At 40.6% G+C, this 23,813-nt stretch overlaps 1 protein-coding gene across 4 annotated transcripts in view; it reads right to left on the reverse strand.

The window, feature by feature from the left end:
* SORCS1 (sortilin related VPS10 domain containing receptor 1) overlaps positions 1–23,813 on the reverse strand; it is a 502,497-nt gene that overhangs the window by 76,900 nt on the left and 401,784 nt on the right. For all 4 annotated transcript variants that reach the window (XM_027063022.2, XM_015082978.3, XM_027063024.2 and 1 more), the window contains exons 11-17: positions 21,554–21,656; positions 21,209–21,285; positions 19,135–19,226; positions 17,747–17,854; positions 16,152–16,269; positions 14,180–14,310; positions 10,960–11,073 (exon numbers count right to left, since the gene is read on the reverse strand). In XM_027063022.2, coding sequence (XP_026918823.1) covers positions 10,960–11,073; positions 14,180–14,310; positions 16,152–16,269; positions 17,747–17,854; positions 19,135–19,226; positions 21,209–21,285; positions 21,554–21,656 — 743 coding nt within the window. The remainder of the gene's footprint in view (positions 1–10,959; positions 11,074–14,179; positions 14,311–16,151; positions 16,270–17,746; positions 17,855–19,134; positions 19,227–21,208; positions 21,286–21,553; positions 21,657–23,813) is intronic.

Genomic DNA, 23,813 nt, shown 5'->3' on the forward strand with positions numbered 1-23,813 from the left:
AGGAAAGTATTATTCTCAATATATAGATGAAGAAGCTAAGATTCATGGAAGTTAACCAGTTTTCTCATGATCACATAGTCAAGACCCCAGAAAATGTGTCTCTAGAACACTTCCTCTCTTTACCACGACTGTACTGACTCTTTAAATAGAAGGAGATCATCCCTCCTCTGAACTCTTAAAGGAATCCTTATGATTTGCCTGATAGGAACCCATTTATGCCTTCTCTGTCTTCCTGTGTGACTTGAAGTTTAAGTTCCTTGAGGGCATCCTTGTCCCGGGGCACATACAAAGCTGATAGTAGATTCACACTGGGATGACTGTACTGTGTGTGTGTGTGTGTGTGTGTGTATGTTTTAATTTAAATGTTCATTTGTTTATTTTTGAGAGAAACAGCATGAGTGGGGAAGGGGCAGAGAAAGAGGGAGACAGAGAATCCCAAGCAGGCTCTTCACTTCCAGCACAGAGCCAGATGTGAGGCTCGAACTCATGAGAACTGTGAGACCAAGACCTGAGGTGAAACCAAAAGTTGGACACTTAACCGACTGAGCCACCCAGGAGCCCCTGACTGTACCATTTCAAATGCTAAAGTATCTGCACAGCAGTTGGGTACGACCACTGCCCCAAACCCTTCAAGCACCTCACTCACCAGCCCAGCTGTGACCAATTCCTATCTTTGAAGTCCCTGCTTCTCCTTACAATCCAGAAACTAAGGGGTTAACACCTAGCCCCTCAGGCAGCCTCCAAATCTCTGCTCCTGCACTAGGATCCTTACCCATTCTGACTGGTCATTATCTTGGGTGAGCATTTTTAACATCACTCCATTTGATATTTAAGAAAATCCACTGTGCTTCAGTGCATACTGATTAAAAGAGAAAATGATGGTAGATGGGAGAAAGAGAGAGAGAGAAAAAAAATGCACCGGCATTGCAGAATGGTGACATTCTGGTACCAGCAAAGGTAGCAAGAAAATGACCAGTGATGTCACATGGTAATTATGCCATCCCAGTGAGTTTGTGCATCAGAAACTCCCTGCACGTTTCACTGAAGGCAGGTTATGATTTTTAATCACTTAGCATCCAAGCACACCTGTGACTCTGTCTTGGCGAGCAGCTATAAAGACATGGGCTCACCATCACCACTGGCATCATCAGCTAGAGTACATTCCTTTGTTTGCCGCAGTTCTGACCAATCATTGCCCCAGGCTTTCCTGAATCCAGCAGCAACAGTTCTGCTTAAATCCAAAGCACGAATCCATCCCCCCTGGGATTCTGCCGCCGAGAAGACTGTTGGTAATTTTTTTTAAATGCTCATTAAAAACCATTCTGAAACCATTTTATTTCCTGGATGAAAATGGCATCACATTAGCACTACCAGACCTGTCCCTGAAATTTAGAAGAAAATTGTGCAGAATATTATAGAGTTCATTTACTCAAGTAAGCACACACCTGCTTTTTGCATTAGAGAATGGTTCTATTTTCATCCCAGCAGCTGTCCCTGGGTCTGAGTTACATAAATGAATAATGCATTTAATATGTTATTAAATGGGGCTGCTACCTCCATAATAACAAGGCAACTTATGATTATGTTGGACCTAAGCTCTGAATATTACTGGGATGCATTTAGTTGGTAAAGCATTCTTCAATCCGCCAAGAAGAAAAGTGCTTTGTAATGGCAAGGGAGTCTTTGTACAATTACTGAAAAGGAAACGTTCTGCAAATGTGCCTTTGATATTACCGACCGCTCATCAGTAGATAGTGTCTTATTACTTCAACAGCCCCGACTTCAACCATTCTCTTCCTTCCCACCTTGAAACCCCTTTGTCACCTTTTCCTTTTTACCCTTACCTCCTTTGATTTTTCTTCGTTGCTGCCTGCCAGTCTTAAAACAGATGAAGGCCATAGCTTTTCTCTGAGAGTAAAACTGGAAAAAAAGCCATGAAAGTCCTCATTTTCTGTGATTTTACTATTTCGTAGTTTTTTTTTTCTTGCAATTTTAGGGTGGTGGTAGAATATGGATGTTTATGACTATTCCCTGTATGTTAAGGTGACACTGTAGTCTTGCTCAGTAGACTGCAACTCTGTCTGTGCTTTAGAATCACTTGCCGGCACTTTTAAAATAGATGCCAAGACCCTGTTCCCAGGGGTCTTGATTTCATTGAGAATTGATTAAATTGTGATTTAACTGAGAATTCTGGGCATTAGGGTGGTTTTGTTTTTGTTTTAAGTTCCCCTGGTGATTCTTGTGTGCATCCAGAACTAAAGACCACTTCCCTGGGGTTAAAACTAGTGTTGCAGAACCAAAGCGCCTGAGTTTAAATCTGGGCACTTACTGTATGAACCTGGTCAGTTACCCAACCTTTCTCTAATGCTTGGACTCTCTGCCTGTCAATTAGGGAGGGATAATTACAGCATCTTTCTTTTCAATGACGTTCTTGAGAAGATTAAATAAGATACTGCATTCAAGAGGGCTTAGTTTAGACTCTGATGCCTTGTTAGGACTTAATAAATATTAAAATATCAGTAGTTAGTTAAAAAGTTAGCATTTAAAGTATTAAACACGAACTTGCTATTACACAGCAAGTTTCCAGAAAACAGAAATTGCACTCTCATGATCTTAAAATCCAATCGGACTATGTCAATTTCTTTCTTAGACTCATTCAAAACTTCCTGTAGGCTTGTTCATAAAGGATCCCACTGAAGTTTTAAGTGCAGTCCCCAATCTATCCTCAGGGGACTTTTGTAGCTTCAGCCCTTTTCCAATGTGCTTCTTGAGCCCAGGCCACGCTGAAGGCTACATGCCTTCTTTCTCCCTGTGCTCTTCCTTCTTCCTGGGCTGCTCTTTCCTCCTGTCAAGCTTTCACTCATTCTGTAAAAATCAGCTTAGAGATCATGTCTCTCTGTGGTGTTGTCTCTTGCCTTTTAAAGGGTAGTCATCACACGTCATGACCAAGGCAGAGTTGTAACTGTAGGTCTTCTTATAGTCTAGGCAAGGCTTATGGTCACTGAGCTATGGTATCCCTCGTTTGTGCTCACAATGAGATTTTAAATGATTTATTTTCTTGGATCATACTATGTGCCTTTGCTTTCAAGGGAAAACTGCCTTGTTACAACACTCAACAAAACAAAAGGCGGTGCGAGTCTTAGGGAGAAGGCAGCTAGCTGTGAGTACAGTGCATGACTAAGACTTAAAATCTTCCTAGACTCATGTTCCCATGTTTCAACACAAAACCTATGTAGTAGCCTTAACATCAACATTCAGGAAGAATGGGGTTCTGTGACTGACTGAGCAGGTTTCTCCAAGTTTTTCCCCTTCAAAGGAACAGTTTTCAGGTAAGCAAGCTTGGGATTAGGAGACCAGGAGGAGGAGGCTAGCTGATGGAAAAAAAACAAAAACAAAAACAAAAACACAAAACAACTTTCCTTGCACTCAGCAGTAATTTATTTTGACTAGTAAATGGAATGTGACTTTATTTTGAATGTCAACATGATGAAATGTTACATATGGCCCGGTTAAATGACTAAAAAACAAGAATCATGAGAATGACTCGTGGAATCCACGATCTGAGCCAATGAGTTGTACAACTAATTTATATAAAGAAATTTCCCCTTTTTTTGAGCACCTGGAGTTCTAGGAATCCTAATACTGAATCATTTCAAATTGGTCATGGACATGTCAGAGTCTGAAGGGATCTCAAATATCATAAATAAAAGCGATACAGTTCCGAGTTCTCCAAGGTCACATGGGAAGCGATTAACAGCTCTGGGTCTCTAGACTAAGTTTACTGTCTCCTGCCACTGTGCAAGACAACCTGGATAAGAATCATTAATGCCAATACCACTGACATGGGCAAGAATAGCTATATGAGGACCTAGGTCTCCACACAGCGACATTCACCCTCTTCATTTCTCAACCCCAATGTCATCCCATAAAAATGTGGAAAACTATATCCTAGCAAGGTACGTACTCTAAAGAGTCAACTTCATGGCAACAAACAATTATTGAGTATCTGCTGTGAGACTGCACAGCTCTGCTAGACAACAGCTACACAGCCCCCTGTAGTGTTTAGTCTGTAAACTATGCAAGTGATCTCCTTTCTGTGGACTTTAAACACATGCACCACTTTTAGGACTGCTTATTCTCCATGGTGCACACTGACAAATCTTGCTGAGGAGATCACACTGAATATCAAAATCCCCTCCAAGCCCAGGAGTGGGGTCACTTGGGAGAAGACCACAGCCCTCAAAGCCCCTGGAAATAGTAACTCCAGGGCAATGGCAGGTTAGCCAGGGTCTAAGTGTTCTTATGGCTTATGTAGAAAGGAATATGTTTCTAGAAAGAATTTTTAAAACATTCCAAATGTGTGTTGACAGTATGGAGATTGCTATTCTGATAGAATTTATGTGTGTGTGTGTGTGTGTGTATGTGTTTGTGTATTTGTCAGACACATTAAATGTTCTTACATAGATACTGAATTAATGTTAAAAATTAATGCTAAAAATCTATTTAGGCCCCTTGAGTAAATATCCTCATTGCATATATTGACAAACCAACCCTGAGGGACAGTAAGAACTATTATTGTACATTCTTTCAGAAGGGATTAATGGCTTCTCAAAAGAAGCTCCACAGACAGAAATTTCTATACACATACTTTTTTTTTAACACATCTAGAAATATCTCTAGCTTAATAGCAAGAAGAAATCTGTCCCGTGAGAAGATTATCTTGTTTTCTTATAATAAACCAATCCAATGCCCACTTTATTTTATATTTACAGAATCTTTTACGGTTGGCATGAAACAAGCGATGTCCTAGTTAATTTAGCAACTTGAATTTGCAGCATGTTCCCTGGATCCAAAATCGTATAAACAAGATTTAACCGTATAGAAGTACAACTAGAGACTGTGTTTGTGTATGTGTAAACTGAGATATTTATAGACACAGATGGAGAAACAAAAAGAAACAAATTTAGGGTAATTTCAGTACTAAAATGCAGGAAAATATACAAATGAATACTGATTTCATTCTATTTGAATAAAAGGAACTTGTTCACTAATCAGGTAAAGGTGTTATCTGCCTTGAGTGGTAGAGGGAAAGAGACATGTGTTTTGATGCCTAGTAATCCTGTAACTTTATGAGTGTATACAGGTGATTATTTGTTTTACAGATGAAAAAACAGGGGCTTAGATTAAACATGTCCTAGGTCACAGTAGTTGATACTATTAAGTATCAAATAAATGCCTGGGGCTATAGATACACCATGAAAGGATGTCTCCCCTCTTTTTTTCCTTCACTCTAGAGGAGCCCTTAGATGCTGACTATCGGTGATAGGCATATGCATTTTGCAAAGTGACCATTATCTGCTAGGCATTGTGCTACATGCTTTTTATATAGTGCTGCATTTAAGTCAAATCCCAAAAGCAAATAGCACAATCTTATAGGTTAAGAGGCTAAGGCTCAAAGAAAGGAAGCTACTTGCTAAGATAATAGTAAATGGCAGAAGTCATTTAAAACCCTTACTTGTTTCATTCTAAAATAACTCCCTTTTAGAACATCCCCATTACATTTCCCTCTCTATCCATAATTCCTGAGGCCTTGGTCCAGCCTCCTGGCTTTCCATGGAATGGCTTGGGGAAGGTGTGAGGGCAAAGGATGAAAAGAGGCAGGGAGCTTACCATGGAGAACATGGTGGAACTTTGCTTACATGAGGTTCCATGATGTGAACCTTAGAAATTGGACACCACTGGATCAAGAACTAAGGACAGGTAGCACCAGCCACCCGAGGGACATTTTGCACCCATTTCCACTCTTATTCCAATTATCTTTTCTCAGATGTAGCTAATTGCTAAAACAAAAATTGTTCATGTTTATACAGTGAAGCTGATAAAAATGTTGGCATCTCCTAAAAATACTAATTCTGTTAGGCATAATCATAACTGATCCTAGACTGTTTCCATCCTGGTGAAGTAAGCAAACCCACGAACACTGCTATATATACAGGGTAATAAGCTGACTCTGAAGGCAACCATAACCATTTGTAAGGGTGAGGCAAAATAAAAGGAAGAGGAAGGTTTATCTGCATGCTTTAAACCAAACTCTCAGAAGGTGCTGCTAGGAGATTTCCTTGTCAAACCCGACTGACAAGGGGCAGTCATTCAGTAGACCCTTTCAGTTCAAGTTCTGACTGTGTGTCTGCACCGTGGGCTCTGCTGGAAGGGGTGCCGTGATGCGGGCAGGGCACCTGGCCAGTACAACTGATGGAGTTGTCTCTCTTACCCACAGGCTGCCCTTTCCCTTGTGATTCCTCTGTATTTCATACCTGCCTGATGCCAACACGGAATCCAGACTGACAGAGCACGGGTGCCCATGGATAGCTAAGACCAACTTGGGAGAGGCTTAGGATGCACTGTGGCTCCTTGGTCTATCATCAACTTCCAGGCATTGGCATCACGTGACCCTTTCAGCCTGGTCATCTCTTATTCTTTTTGCCTGAAGTGACCTTCCTCCCCTAGTGAATTTGGGAAATCCCACTTGGCCTTCCTCTCAGCGTTCCCTTAGATAAGCCATTGGCATTTTTATTTTAAAAGAAGAGGACGGTTAATACAAATGAATCTCTAACATGTGGGACTCCTGGTAGTGTGTGAGCAGGAAGCTAGTGTCTTAACCCATATGGGGCAATATTTGGCATGGACTTGGCAATATTAGACCTGGATCTGCAGGTCTAAGAAGCAAGCAGTTGGCTGAATGGGATTTGCTTTACAAGTCAGCAGAAACACTTCCAATTGCCAAAAGAGAATCTAATTATCTTTGGGTATTTTTATAACAATTATTACGGTACGAGCTTTTTAATTCCAACACTGACTATAGTGGCAGAAAATAGAAAATAACCCAAATGTCCATGAAAAGGCATGGTGAAACAATACCAGGTACTTTAATACTCTGGAATTAAAAGAAATTATATGGAAGGGAGACCTATATATTCTGTCTTGGAAAGTTGTTTAAGATCTACCTCTGAATGAAAAGGAAAAACAGAATAATAATATATCTAATAGGAAATGACATATAAGAACAACCTCTCAAATGAACTTTGTACATTCTTTCTTGGCATAATTATTTGCTGGCAAATGCAAAGTGTTCAGAAGCATGAATACCAAACAGATCACAGTTGTGTCGGAAAAGGGGGCAGGAGAGGGGTGACGATCTGAATTGTTTTTTTAAACACAGAAAAACATATGTATATATTCCTTTTGCAATTAAATACTTTTAAGTGAAAAGCTAAATTGTTAATGGCGGCCCTGTAGTGGCTTACATCAAATACTGAATCTGTGTTTATAAATTCCAGTGACTCAACACAAAGCCAGGACAGTTCCAAGGTGAGGGGCTGGAGGGACATTTCATTCTTTTTCAATTTCATCTATTCTTTACCACTTGCCAACTTCTGAGTTGGGTCCAGATACAGCAAATGGGAATTTGATGGGAGGAGGCTTTCTACGAAGATGATTTCAGGCACCTGCTCCAGCTAAGGATCTTCTTGTTCTTAATGCAGAATGTACAGACAGCCAATACGCCAATCAGCAGGGTGAATATTCATACCCTTCCTCCTGACTGTAGCCCACAGGGCCCTGTGAGAGTGGTCACTCCTCCACCTGAGAGCACCTTGCTTTTGAGAGCAAGATGCTTATGGTACAAGCCGATGGCTGGCATTTATCACATCTCCTCTTTACACAAGCCCACTCGCTGATGTGGATGCTTTTCTGGAGAAAGTGCATGGAACAGAGGAAACTGGTAGATGTGGTAACTTTTTTTAAAAAAATTTTTTAACCTTTATTTATTTTTGAGACAGAGACAGAGCATGAACGGGGGAGGGGCAGAGAGAGAGGGAGACACAGAATCGGAAGCAGGCTCCAGGCTCTGAGCCATCAGCCCAGAGCCCGACGCGGGGCTCGAACTCACGGACCGCGAGATCGTGACCTGGCTGAAGTCGGACGCTTAACCGACTGAGCCACCCAGGTGCCCTGGTAGATGTGGTAACTTAACAAAAATCTTTTTGGGTCAGATGCTATCATGCAATACTCACGTGAACAAAGCTCTGAGAGAGCAGGTGAGTTGTAGGCAGTAATGTCTGTGATTCTGTGATTAATAAACACAACTGCATTGACTAACATTTATATACCTGGACACTTACTGCTGAGTAACATTTTTAATTGAAATTTTAATTTTATAAGATACAGATGAAAAATACTATTGAACAGACTCTTTATTATGATTCAATCATCTCTGATGTTTTCTTTGATAGGGGTCAGGGTTTATTTGAATTTTACATACTAACTTTACCAAAGAGAGGGTGCAACCTATTTAGGGATAGCCTAAAATGTGTGTGTGTGTGTGTGTGTGTGTGTGTGTGTGTGTGTGTGTGTATTCTCAATAACCTGAAGAGTGAGGGTCATCGCCTACACTTAGTCTTATTCCAGTGACTTGAATAGTGTCTGGAACAATTTAGACCCTGTGTACTGGGACCTGCCCTCATCAATACCAAAGGGAAAATGATATAACTTCCTTGACTGAGTTAGTGAGAAAAAAATCAATTCTGAAATTAGCTTTAGGGGTTTCCAATGCCCTTTACAATGTCTAAACAAGCTGGTACATGCACGTAATAAAACTCTTCTCGGGCGTTCCTTCACTGGTAAGTGTGGATATGTCAGCAGCCCTCTGCAGTTTTCCACGCTGTGCATGCTGACGGCCTCACTGACCCCCTGCTGTAAAAATGTCATTTGTATTTTCCTCAGGTTTTATGCTATGCTTCGAATAAATCACAGCTTATCCCTGTTTTCCAAAGTTCTAGGAATCCCTAACATCAGAGATAAGAGTATCTGAGGGTACAAGTCCGTGTTGTTTCCTTCCTTTAAAAGAAAAATGTAGGCTGTTTTGGTAATTCTTGTTCTTAATTAAAACACGTTGTTACAATCTCAAATACGGAAGTGCTCAAATGGACATGTGGAAGTCCTCACCTGTGTACTGCAGCTGGCATGAGAGGAGAAGAGGAACTTTCACGTGGATCTGGCCCTGCTGGTGAGGCATCCCTCTCCCTCTCTCTCCCTCCCTCCCTCTCTTTTTCACATTTTAAGATCAGGATATTCAAACATGCACAAGTGAGATGAAAAGGTATAATGAATAGCCATGCCCTCCATTAACTCACTTACAAAAATTTTCAATACCTATCTGTTTTTTAACATTTTATAACAAATTTCGGGATACCTGGGTGGCTCAGTGGGTTAAGCATCTGACTCTTGATTTCGGCTCAGGTCACGATCTCATGGTTTGTGAGATTGAGACCCGCTTCAGGCTCTGTGCTGACAGCGTGGAACCTGCTTGGGATTCTCTCTCTCTCTCTCTCTCTCTCTTATATCTCTGCCCTTCCCTTGCTTGCACTGTCTCTATCTCTATCTCTCTCAAAATAAATAAAGTTAAAAAAAAAAGTCACACATCATATATCCTTAAAGCATAAGGTTTCTTTTTTCTAAGTCAAACCAAAATACCATTGTCACACCTAAATAAGTAACTATATTTAGTTAACACAATAAAAGTAATAAGAATATTTATATTTAGAAATAATCTAATGCCACCTTGATAGTTAATTTTATGCCTCAATTTGACTGGGCCATGGGGTGCTCAGATATTTGGTCAAATATTGTTGTGGGTATTTCCGTGAGGGCTGTTTTTGATGAGATTAACATTTTAAATAGTAGATAGAGTAAAGCAGGTTGCTCTCCCAATGTGGGGAGGCCTTGTCCAATCAGGTAAAGGCCTGAATAGAACAAAAAGGTTGACCTTTTCCTGAGTAAGAGGGAATTCTTCCTGCCTGCCTTCAAACTGGAAATTGGCTTTTTTTTTCTGCCTTCACATTCAGGCTGAAACACTGGCTTCTCCTGGGTTTTGAGCCTTCTGGCCTTTAGTAGCAGCTACACCATTGGCTTCCCTGTTCTCATGCTTTCAGACTTGGACTCAAACAAACCATCAGCTCTTGTCAGTGTCCAGCTTGCCAAGTCACCTTGCAGATCTTGGGGACTTAGACTTGCCATCCAATTCCTACACACACACACACACACACACACACACACACACACACACACATATGTACATGTATATACATGTGTATATATATAGATGCATATATATGTATGTAATTTCCTATTTGTTCTGTTTCTCTGTCCCTGATGAATATATCACCTTATCACCAGTCCATATTCAATTTCTCCAAATGGCTGAAAGATGTTTTTATACATAATGTTTGGAGTAGAATCCAAATAAGTTCTGTATACTATTTTTAAAGTCTATACACATCAACTACACTTGTGGAAAAGTCATGAAATATTTTCTTTTATGGTATTTCTTAGATGATATTGGATAAGCCCCACAACACAGAACATTAAACACAAACTTTTAGAATGTAATTCCAGATTTACAAAGATCAGGATGCATGCCTTAAATGTGTCAAGACTGGACACAGAAAGAAAAAGAAACACACTTCCATGAACAGCTTTATACTTGTGATAAGTCACTGAGCTTCTTTGTTCACTCTATGTTCCACATCGATAAAACAGGAAGTGCACCTATGAAATATTTACTTGGCCTTCTTCACAGAGATGCAATGAGAGTAAAGGGTAGTTTCACAGAAATAGTTCTGAAATGAAGTATCATAAAATGAAGAAACTTATTATAATCATCATCATCTTCTCCATCCAAGAAACCCATTTTTTTCTTTATTTGCAAGTAGGGTCTCATTCTCAGACGAAATTTGTACTATTCACACAAATCTGTGCCACATTACTAAAAGGACGAAAAACAAATAAATCGTGCTGTAAAGCAAAAGCCCTGGTCTTCAAGCAGGAGTAATTCTGCATGTTTCACACAGGCTGAAAAACAGCAGAGATTGACCTCTCAAGGTCATCACTTCAGAAACTCACCCGGTACTGTTGAGATAACTCTGTCCTAAGCTGCAATCCTTTGACAGAGAAGACGGATTGAACCAAAATGCTGGCAGACACTGACCATTGCTGTGTCGCTCATAACCGTAGTCACTGTGGGGGGAAGGGCCAAAAGAAACCTGTCAGCAGGTGGCAAAATTACTGAGAATGGTTTCATGGTAGTCTACAGCCAACTTCTACTCTAGCCAAGTGGTCAACAAACAAGAGTTCACCAAATCAATACCTTTCCAAAAATGGAAGTGTTTTTCCCCTGTGGAATATCTGTCAATTACCCAGGCTAATGCCGGAAGAGATAACTTGAAAGCAACAGAGATGCTTGTGTAGAGATGAAGACTCAATGACCAATAGTTCCAATTAAACGGCTTTAAGCTGAGAGAGCAGATTATGTTCTAATTAGGAGAATACATAACACTGATGGTGGCTGGGCCCCAAGACAGCTACAAAGAGAAAACACACAGTGGTGGGAGCTCAACCCTCAGTGTCAACATCACTGACACAAACACAGCCACATGTGGTACGATTCCCATTACTGGTGATGTCTTTGGGGTGCTTTTCCAAGACATCTGGATCTACCAAGTAGAGCTGAGCCAGGTCTCTCTGTGCACAAGCCATATGCTTCAAAGTCACAGCAGAAAAGGAGATGTCCTTCAGGAATGTCATGAGCATTTCTCTGAGGAAAATTTTATCCTAGTCAGTTAGCATTGTCAGTGGAGACTGACGGCTTGAAAGCCTCTCTCTTGCTTGGCAAGAGTCAAAGATTTTTCTCCCAGCCTCCTCTGTTTCTTGGTTCCAGAGCCCTCTGTGTGGCCTGATATTCTTGGCTTCTGGAGGATGAACCTGGGCACAGAGATTGACAACAAATTGACCTCCACATGCATAGACAAATCACAGGCAGTCACCAGCAAGCATTAGTATGAATTGGCCCATCTGTGTGATGGAGGTGAGATGTTGGCACACAAGGGTCGGGAAGGGAGAAACAGGCTTAGCCATGGGGCCTGTCACCAGGCAGCTGGCACTTAGAATCCTGCACATATCAGCTGGATTTGGTGCTGGTTCAACACAGCATGGAGAGGAAGACTTCAGAAATGCTGCCTGTAGGATACCCGGTGTTCATTTCAGGTAATTATTTTACAAGTGCTGGGGATGGCAGGCAAGGTCATCTGGGGGAACGTCCAGGGGAGAGCCAAGCCGAGAGGGAACATTTAGTGACAACCACCTTTTATTACGCTATAGGCAAGTGGACTCATTGAGGCTTTGGCTACTGGTAGAAACTCAACAAAGTCATGGTGAGTCTTCCAAAATATTTTTAGAAATCATGCAGTAACAAAACCCCCCTTTTTTTTTTTTTTACCAGAAAACCTTGCAATGGCCTCGTTTATGATTCATTGACCACTTCTCAGAATACATTTCAGTTAGAGGTAGATTCCAGTCACAAATGAATATAAGAATTGGGCCAACACTGTAGGGGAGGCAGAGATACGGGAAGGGCAAAGCCTAATTGCCTTCCTTACCCTGTGTTCCTTTTACTCTAGATTAGCTTAAAATGGAAGAAGAAAAACAACACATGACAATAACAAAAGACTCATTTACTGTGGAACCTTGTGGAAAAGACTGCCCCAAAACCCACACTTCCAGGAGACATCAGGGAATCAAGACATCTCATCTCATTTTTTTCTCTTTGGTTTTCTACTAGAATACATTTGCTCTTTACAAAGGAATGACTATTTGGTAAGGCCAAAGCTAAATGACTAAGATAAAATGTCATCCTTTACAAATCCTCTTTGAATAGAGGGGATAAGGGAGAAACAGTTGGAAAGAAGGATGGGATAAATGACTTTAAAATTCCATGGAAGTTTTCCTTATGAATGCATTTCAGGGTGTCAGTCCTGAAAGGTAGGGCAGGAAAAATATATTTTTTATCATTGTAATAATGTTGCACTGGCTACAATGGAAGTTACAGCTGGGGCAGAATTCCTTGTGAGCTCCAATGTAACTGAAGTTCTCTTGTCCTCTGGCTGAGCCCAAGAGATCTAGCACTGGCTCTTGGCTTGCCTTGTCTACCAAAAGAGGGAAACAGCCCTGGGTTATTGGTCTGAGACCTGGTGGCCAATTTTGGCAGGCCTGCACAGAACTATTCACTCAGAGGATGTTTCCAGAGGTCTACCATGAGAGAAGACTTCCATTTTCTAAGCTATATGATGTGTATGTGCACAGTATCTCAGCCCAGCACTGATATTTTGACAGTCAGATAAGTGATCTATGATTGCTACATAGGTAGATATCCAATGTTAAAGGAATAACTTTGGTTCCTTATGCACGTCAAGTTTTAATCACTTAACATTGACATATATATTTAACAATTGTTTTCTCTAAACCGAAACATATAAATCAATTTAAGGAAAAAGGAAAAAAAAGAAGAAAGGAAAAAGGAACAGAAAATGAGATGGATATGATGAAGGGAGTTACCACCTACTCATCCTTAATAATTTCCAACCTCATTTGAATGCCAACACTGACCTGGAACAAAGTAAGGGCATTGCTGACAACACAGGCTAGCTTTCTGCTTATCAAATGCTTCAGGAAGAATGCTATCGTGCTCAAATATCTCAGTACTTTTCTGGTTTATACTAGCTTAATCCTGGTAAAGGGAGAGGTCTCCCATACCACCACGTCCACAGAGCCATAGACTGCCAATGCCACTGAATCCTTGCCTTGAAATCAGAAAAGTCTTCCATAGCTTGCATACACAATTATCAGCTAACTAACCACTGACTGAAAACTCCCAGTGACAGCAAACTTACTGCTTTATAAGCTCATTGTTCCACTACTAGGAACCTAGATTCTAGGAAGTTTTTACCTTGAGCACAAATATATCTGCTCTCTGAAAAGTCAACTTACTGTTTTCAGTGCTGTGGTCTGAAGCAACTCAAGGGGGGATCTGGTCTCCCTTTTTGTCCTGAGATCTAGCAAACATGTGGGGATAGCTACAAGACATCTTCTGAATCCTCTTTCAGTCCAAAGAAATTCCTAGTTTTTTCATATACACATGCACATAACCAATAAATGTTGTCCTCCAAAGGTAATTTCATAAGAATACGAGGCTTGTCACTTAGCTCTGTATATGTCACTATTATTTCAAACCTCAGCTTTCATTAAGACTCACACAGATTTGATACACTGAGTATCAGCACAAGCTTACCAGTCAAAATCGGCCTCCGTGCAGACACAAGGTTCAGATTCCATAGCTCCTGCATATTTTCCTTGCATACACTTCCTCTCTGATTTTCGCTTCTTATATACCCTTTTTGCTCCCATGATGCATGCTTCCCCCTGTAAGGAGACAAGGATCTCACTCAGTTGGGCACATCACTTGGACCTTCCCTACTTCAATTCAGGACATTCAGAGAGATGTTCTCAAACCTTAGTGTAATGTGGACATAGGTCACCTACTTTGTACTAATGGCATTTTCTTTTTGATGTAGAGAACTCTGGTGTAGAATGCAACTATAAATGCAATCTTAAGAAGCAATGAGGGTGTGTCAAAAACCATCCTTCACTCCTGATGCATTCAGCAAACTTTTACCTGGCGAGGTTTGAGGTCCAGTGCTTTGAGGGACCCACAGATAGCCAAGACTCAGCTTATAACAAATGTATTGCCAAGAAATCTCTGGTAATTAAGTTTAATTCTTCTGTAATAAAAGATTTATGCATTTGGTCATTTATGAGCATATGAAAGAAGGGTATTCCTAAGAAGTATAAAGATCCATTTGTCCCAATTTATTATGCCTCTGCCCACACAGCTTTATGGCACTGATTTTATGTCCAACTACCAGACAAGTGAGAGAAGTAAACTCAGTATTTCTCCACAAAATAAATAAAAGCTCTGGATAGCATAGTGATTGCACATCTCAAAAGGGAAAGTAACAGCAATGTATGTAATACTTTTATTACTGAGTCTGCGAAGAGTATATGATGCTAACTGATGCAGCCCTTACTGTCAAACGCAGCTTTCTTTGTGTCTCAAGGATGGAAAAAAGTTTTGTCCAGGCTAGTATACACGGTGTTTCTTGAGCAAATTCACTTTAACTGGCTCCACGACACATCTATATGTAAATATATTACTTTGACCCTTGAACAACACAGGAGTGAGAGGTGCTGACTATCTCGCACAGTAAAAAATCCATATGTGACTTTTGACTCCCCCAAAACTTAATTATCAATAGCTTACTGTTGACTGAAAGCCTTACTGATTACATAAGTAGTTGAATAACATATCTTTTGTATGTTATGTGTATTATATGTGGTGTTCTTACAATAAAGTAAGCCAGAGAAAAGAAAATGTTATGAAGAAAATCGTAAGTAAGAGAAAAATACACTTAAAGCATTGTACTGTATTTACTGAAAAAAAGTCTGCTTGTCAGTGGACCAGCACATTTCAAACCCCTGTTGTTCAAGGGTCAAGTGTACTTAGTCTAGGTTTGGGGAGACGATGGGTTCCTCCCTGAGTATGGCGGTGGCTGTGCAGTGAGAACCTCTGCCATGTCCTCAGAGAGACCTGTAGAATGACTTCCACCTTGGGAAATCAACAGAAAAATGCTTTTGGCCAAGCATTCTGATACGAGCTGATCAGGGGAGGGGCCAGAATGAAGGAAAGTTTCCTATTAATAATTCTGCCCCCTTGTACCGAGAGTACCTTTGGAGGCAAGAGGCACTACCCAATCCCAGGGAATCACAGGGCAACAGGAGAGGATTTTACTGGCACTGCTCACGGCGCATAATTTTATTATTTTACATCTCTGCATTGCTAGATAAAACTGAAGATCCTTTTGTCACCCCTGCCCCTACCCTGTAACCATATGACATGCTCAGATAAATTATGTTTGGATCTGCATGCTGAGTTGGTATTTCATTTTGAGTTTAAGTCTAAGCCAAGCACATTTGAATTTTATCTCATTATCTCCTAGGACAATAAAGAAAAAAAAGAAATTACTTCACCACAAGCTATAAATGTTGAGTTTGCTCACCGCTGTGGAACACAAAACATGCAAGAAAGTGGTAGATGGGCACTGTAACCTAGAGAACCCCCTATTCCTACATTTTAATGGCCAGCTTTCTCCCAACATGACCCATGCCTTCCACCCAGGACTTAACCTCAGCTGTCCTCGTCCTACCTGGCTGTGCAGCTGCCAGGGTCGGTAGTCCTCCTCGGCACACCGTCTATCAAAAATGGACTTGTAGTCCACCTTGACCAGCTGCCATTCGGAGCGGTGGCTGAAGTGTCCAAACACTCTACAGAGTTCAAAATGATAAAAAATAATCACAAGAGTAACAGGGCCCATAGCTAGCGTTTGCCGGGTGTTTGCTATGAACTTAGTATGATGCTAAACATGTTACATTGATCATATCAGTCAATCCTCAAAGCACATGTATGAGGAGGGTTACTATTATTGGCTCCCTATCACATCTGAGTAATTTCAGGCTCAGAGAGTATTGTTAATATGCAAAGAAACAACTAAGACCTGGCTGATTCAGAACACAGGGTGTCTGACTTAAAAACCCACTTCTGTGTATCATACCACAAGAATGGTTGGTTGACAGAAAAGAAAAAAGAAAATAAGAAAAACATTACAAATGCTGCATTCTATGTGGTCCAAGATTACACTTGTAGGTTCTCTTGCTAATATACCTGGTTCCCATGGTTTCCATGCTATTTTACCTTCCCACCAGTCCCTAGGGAATGTGGTCAATGGGGCCAACTAGTTAGAACTGCTTCCTACACTGTGCACTCCACTCTCCTTATTCAGAGAAATTCGGGTATATAATGAGGCATTTGAATCACCAACCATAGATATCCGCGGATAAAAGCCACAAAGTAGCCTTTTCAGTCAGTGTTTTTTCATCCTAGTTTTGCAAATATGAAAACTGAATAAAGATAAATTATGGAACAAATTGCTAATTGAGCTATGTATACCAGGGGCAAAGGGTAGCTATTAGGCATATTAAATTTATGTTGATCTTTTCTATCATTAAAAAAGGGGAAGAAAAAATTAGAAAATGTACCAACTATTCACTATGATTTTTGATCACAAGGTCGACTACTTTAAAACCTTCTCTCTGTTTTCCATGTCTAATTTTCCAGGGGAAGAAAAAAAACTCACTGTTTCATATTTCAAATTCAAAGCTCATGTTTTGAAACCCTTAAGCAGGCAACTCATTAATCAAGTCTTTCACAAATTAATGATCGTCACTTTCCAGACAAGAATGAGTGCAAATGCAATTTCACAAGAACAGATTGTTCTCACAGTTTTCCTAATACGCCTCACAATTGGGTTAGGTAAAGAGCCAGAGAAAAATAAAATCCTTTGTGGGGTTTTGATCAAGCTCTGCGCTCTGCTTTAAAGTGAAATCATTCTTATATGCCTGTGATTTTCTATATATTGAGTTTATTATTAAAGTTTTAAATTTATAGTTTTATTTTCTGTTGAAATAATAATTTCTAATTTCCCTAAACCCATTCAGCATAGGAAAAAATAGACTGTGCCCTTGTGCTGCCAGTCCTCAGTATGGGTCTCCTAATTAGTAAAGAGCCAAGAAATTGGCCACGCCCACATTTTTCTTTCCCCTTTGCGAAGGAATCATGAAGTCAGGTGTACTGACCTTGCTAGTAATTTCAAATATAAGAGTAGCAAAGTGAATAGGCTTTGCTAAAAACAACATATTCCTGGATTTCTATTAAGACTAGAGGACATCATAGTTTTCCACTTACGTCATGATTAGAGTCTCTTCCCCAGGCTCGCCCAAAACCCCATCCACAAAGAGTGGAATAGATGTGAAACTGTATTTGCTCCAAGATCTCCCTTCATCAAAACTCAACCTAATGAAAGAAAAAAATAACAGGCATCAGATCTCAAGAGAAAAAAAAATCCTTTCAGAGGAAAAATACTATCAGCCAGGGAAGAATACATTTTAAAAGTACTGGGGACACTGTCAAAGTGAGCCTTTTATGTGAATACGTACTCTTAATTACATCAGAAGGTAGAAATACAGTTAGCCAAGCGATTCGGGACCCAGATGTATTATAACAGCCATAAGGGGAGAGCTGCATGAAATCGGAATGATAATAAGTCTTTGATAGAATTTTTTTTTAATTTGGATATTTTATTAGATCTTAGATCTCAATGTGACTCTCTCCAAAACCTCAGTGCAATCTAGCAGCAAGTCTTACTGGTGATTCTGAAGAGCAATGGCCTTGTAAGACCTACTTAGATGGACTTGAACCAGCTGTCTCCAAGAGATCAAACCCTTGGTGGCTTCCCTCTTAACACTGTTTTGCATCCTGGCTGACTCCTTGAGTGAATGGGTACAGGACTGGCTCTTGCGAGTAAGAGAAGTCTGCAACTCTGAAGGTCACCCAGGATGTTTCCTTTGTTCTGTGTTTCCCTGCGGATGCCTTCCCCCACGCTAAGCCTCCATTTCTCTTATTTCCACAGTTTTCTCTTCAGTCTCCTAAGTAACTCACACCAGGCGGAAAATCAGGCTTTTGGTTTTGAACAAGCTTGCGCTGTGGAGAGAGCCCTTTTCAAAAACAGAGATGAAGGAGTCTACTAGAAACCATTCTGGAAGTTGGGCCTTAAATGTCCATCTGGGCAAGACCTACCGGTAGAGGTGCAGACTAGTAACCTCCTTCCCCCAATAGAATCAGGGGGAAATGAGATAGGGACAGATTTGCCCTGAACTGCTGATCTCTGTGCAGAACACACATAACGGACACACGTTAAGCCTCTCTTGACTTCTACCTATTTTACCTGACACACCACTGTACCCACAAGTGTGCTCAAAGAGTACGGTACTGGGGAGGGCACTGTCATATTTGAAAACCATAATGCAGCTCTTCTCTCAGGGGTAGAATCTCGGTCTTTCTCAATATCCTTCCCTCCAGCCCCACCCCCACCTCCTTCCCTCCTCTCTGTCTCCTTTCCTCCTCTTGTGAAACTGCTGGCGATGCCTTATTTTAATAGAGCAAAGGCATAAATGCTGTTCTAGTAGACTTTGACAGTTTATTGCAAACACCGTCACCAACTGATAGCCTGACTCCTCAACTGGTCTTAGCAGTATGGAACCATCGGGTGCATGACTCATGATCAGTGCCGTTACCAGAGATGTCGAATCGGGAGAGACGTGTGCTTCATAGCAACCAGGACTCCACCTTGATCCAGATACAAAACGCTGTGCTCTTCTTCAAAGATCTGCAAGAGGAAAACATCCACATGGACACACACCCAGAGTTCAGAGAATTAGCCTTCATATGAGGAGGAAAAGTCCTTCCCATGATACACCAAGGTGTCCCCACCTCTTTGGAAAGACACTTATAAATAATGCTTCCCAAGGTGGGCTGCATATACCACTGGCACTGTACAAAATGATTTTAGGTACACCACAAATGAACCTGAAGAATTAATAGTTATGTATTCATGCTTCTATTCCCATATTTTTATGGCAAGTTCTGTTGATTCCCACTTAGGACCCACTTCTCAGAATGCAGGGTAACCATCATATTGTGTAACATCTTTGGATGGAAGAAGCCTTAGAGATACTTTACCCCAGCATTCTCGTTTCTACAGATGAGAAAACTAAGGTTTAGAGAGATGTGGTGACTTACCCAAGACCATGTGTGTAGTAATTCACGGGTCCGAGACCTGCGGAGTTATAGGGCTCTTTCCAGATGTAATTATTTCAAGTTTTCCAAGTATTTCAGAGGAAAGCTGTTCTGGTTCAATTCATAGATTCTCTAGCAAACCATATAGGAGTTCTGATCCAAATGGAATCATCTTTGGGTACACGCGTCATTTAGGTTTTTCTCCAAAAGTGGAGAAACCAATTTGAAGTCAAATGGAGATGGGCTACAAACAAGTTTCGTGTCCTCACTATATGAGATATGCGCTGTTTTTTCATAATTGCTTTGTTGGTGTCACCTTGTCTGCAGTTACACTACAGACATGATTGTTTTTCCCTTTGTTTATTTCTTATATCTAAGACATACCCCAGGATTACAGATGTAAAAAGTCCTTTTCTTTGTTTGGGGTGTTGGAAGAAACAAAATGGGATCCTGGCTTTCGAGCTGTTCTCCAGAGGAAGCTTAATAGTCCATGTTCCTACATACCTCCAAGATCACTAGCCCTGGGGATTCTTTTTATTTTTTTTTTTAAATTTTGTTAATGTTTATTTATTTTTGACAGAGAGAGACAGAGCACGAGTGGGGGAGGGGCAGAGACAGGGGGAGACACAGAATCTGAAGCAGGCTCCAGCAATAGCCCTGGGGATTCTTAAGCAAACATCTTTCCTGCCTTGCTGTCCTCAAACCATGTGAATCATACAGAGGGTCCATAAGGGGTCAGAAGCTAGGAAATGGTAACTTGGACTATAACATGGGCATCTCTATCTAAAACATAAAGCAGGGAGTTCTCACTTCTGTGTGATTACCTGTGCATTAGATTTCAATTTACAGGGCTAGTTCCTGTATGATAATTAAACGTCAGTAGGTTATTAAAACATATTTATTGAAGTGTAACAACCGTGCATTAGGCACATATCTTGTTATGATTGCTAAATCTCATTAAATGCCTGTTTTATAAGCTATGGGTATCTAATTTTCATTTAGAAGAAAGAGAGGAAGCATTTAAGCTAAACATGTTGGTTTACAGTGATTCCAATTCTACTTTTCCTAACATATGCACCCTGATGGTTATGACTCTGTCTTCTGCACATAACATATAGACATTTCAGAACACCACCTGGGTAATGGCTATTTCAGAATCATTGCTTTCCTGTATATTCTGACTCTGAGGCAAGGGGAATTTATGGGGGAAGCTCAGTGCTGGGTATACAATCTACCCTCCAGCTTCCATGTTCCCAATATGATAAACTCTTTAGGATCCTGGTTTCCTTTTATGGAAAAAAATTCTGTCAGATCCGATTTGGTTTCATTGTCACTTATAAGCTTTCTTACATAGAGACTCTGAAAAAGGGTCATTTTTACTGAATGACAAAACAAACAAATTGCACAAATATTTGCTAAACTTTAAGACTCTCATAAAACAAAACAGGAAAATAAACACATTGACAAGCTTTAGGATTTATGTACAGCTGAATGAGTTCTCAGAATTTAACCCAGTTGAACAATTTTTATGTCATTTAAACTGCAGCAACTTGACCCAGGATACTTTCTCACCTGCCTCCAGGTGTTCCCTGCATCTGAAGAGACAAACATGCTGATGTCGCTGTCTGACAATTCGGAACCTATGTTACCTAGAAAGAGCACATCATCAGTAGTGAAAGGAGCTTTTCACAAAAGCTAACAATGGGCTGTAATGGCCATTTCCACTGCTCGAGATAGACTTACACTGTAAACACTATATCTGAGCAGGGTTTTTCTGCAGAGTTGCTTCGGGGTCAATGGCTTTAGGTTGACTTTCAAAATATCTTTTTGCTTACTCATTAAGTTTCCAGCACAGATATCTAGCTTCTGAAAATAAATGCAATCTTCCACAGCAAGCCAACCAGGCAAGCTTCTTACCTGAAGCCACTATGATGCTGGGGGCTGTGTCTCTGCTAGCGATGATCCCTGAGGTGTAGGGGTTCTCAGAGACCTTCAGGTGAAGGTGCAGTGAGCAGTAGGGCTGTGAAGAGGAGAAATGAGTGTCATGAAAGCACATGATCAAAAAGGTCATCTAAAGTCCAGTTTCAGGGCATCCATCCATCCCATTCATCCATCCATCCATGCACACACCTTTCATTCCACAGATACCTGGGGTCCACTAAGTATAAGACAGCTGCCAAATTGGTGAAGGTGGGGGCCCCTTTGATTTAGGCCTATTCTACTGCCTTGATTGCCATTTGGTCATTCAAGAAATATTTCAGTACTCTATCTGAAAAACACGAGATGTAGCTTATGAAAGACTTACACTGACTAAATTTTGGTCTTTGCCATTATGAGATATATAGCTTAAGATCTTTCTATTGATTACCATAAAGAGAGACTATTTTAACAGTCATAAGATCAATACAGACGGAATATGAAGTTTGAGAGGCTGACACAACTATGTTCAACGCTGGATCAGAAAAAGGCTTTGGGGAGAAAATGGTGCCTGAGGCAATGATGTGTAGAATATGAACAGCAGGTGAGATGTTCAGGAGGATGAAGGATAGTTCAGGCCTAAGTGATATCAATAACAAAGAAAAGAAGCAGAATGAGTTTAGCTATAATACAGTAGGCAGCCAGGTTACAGTGAGGAGGAAGGATGGATATGAAGTCTGAAAAGAAGGTTTGGTCAGACTGGGAGGGTTCTGAAGAAGTCAGATGGCACCTCCCAGCCACCCTCCATGGGAGAACTTGGTCTCTGTTGTACAGAAGAAGCTGCGTGTGAAACTGTCCTAACATCTATCAGATGACTGACATAGTATCCATGTCAGGGAATTATCAGGATCAGTATTATTCAATATAAAAGTCATACCTGTAGACAAAATGTACTGGTAATAACAATTTAAATGTAAATTTAAGGGACTTGATGTCTGTGTGTAACAATCTCGATCAAATTCTCTGATGAAGCTATCAACAGTTTTCAAATACAGGATAATAAATCTTACACGAATTTCATTTAAAATAGTTCTCGTACTGAGTTGTCAAAAACTACAAGTTTGTGTCTGAACCCACATCTCTTTTCATCTCTCAAAAAGATTATTTTCTAATCTTATTGACTTGAGTTTTTGGAATCACCAATGTATCTCTGTTATTACTTTCATTCTGCTCCGTAAGTCTCAGCCAGCAGATATTCAGAAAGCTACAGAGATACAGTGATTAAATTTATATAGGATAGAGTAAATGACAAACAACAAATGAATCTCAGGAAGAAAAGCAGCCAAAATACTGGTGAAATAAAACCGTGGGTCACAACTGGGCCTTCCTCACGGCCAACACAGAAGGTAAACTCTCAAGGGAGAAAGATAGTAATAAAGAACAGTTTTGCATGGAGATTTCATAGAAAGTTTTCACAAAAGGAATTTTTACTTTATAATGTTCCGTAAGACGAAGGAGGGCTTCCCTTATAAAAAGAATCAGTGGCATGAGGTGGGGGGGGGGGGGGCGCGCCTGGGTGTCTCAGTCAGTTAAGTGTCCGACTTTGGTTCATCTTATAGTTTGTGAGTTTGAGCCTCACATGGGGCTCTAGCTGACAGCTCAGAGCCTGGAGCCTGCTTCAGAATCTGTGTCTCCTTCTCTCTCTGCCCCTCTCCTGCTTGTGCTCTTTCTCTCTCTCTCTCTCAAAAATAAATAAATATGAAAAAAAATTAAAAATACAAATAAAAAGAATCAGTGGGAACTAAATGCTTGGCTTCCTTTTGCCCAAGAAGAAGACGAGGACGGGTACTGCTACATGTTCCAGAAGTTCCAGGACAGTGTTGCGTTGCACTCAGATAGATGCTAAGACAGGATAAAGAAGAGATATCAAACCATTTTTCCATGAAAGTTTTCCTGACAACGACAGCCTATCAGGTTCCCCTCCTTCTCTGATTTACAGCTGTTTACTTGACCACTTGCAATCTTGTCTTATCTGTCTGAGGTACCTACAGTTTTATCTCCCTAAGAGATAAACTCAACAAATAAGAAACCACCTCCCTAAGAGAGAAACTCTACAAACAAAGAGAAAACTTTAAGTGCTACTTTGAGTCTTCTGTGGAACCCAGAACAGAATCTAAAAAAGGCAGTCAATAAATGCTCAAAACATGAAGCAATGCTTTACGTTAGGACTTGAAAGACCTTTTGAAAACAGGTCTAGGAA

The sequence above is a fragment of the Acinonyx jubatus genome, chromosome D2 (assembly GCF_027475565.1).
Source record: "Acinonyx jubatus isolate Ajub_Pintada_27869175 chromosome D2, VMU_Ajub_asm_v1.0, whole genome shotgun sequence".
Taxonomy (NCBI): Eukaryota; Metazoa; Chordata; class Mammalia; order Carnivora; family Felidae; genus Acinonyx; species Acinonyx jubatus.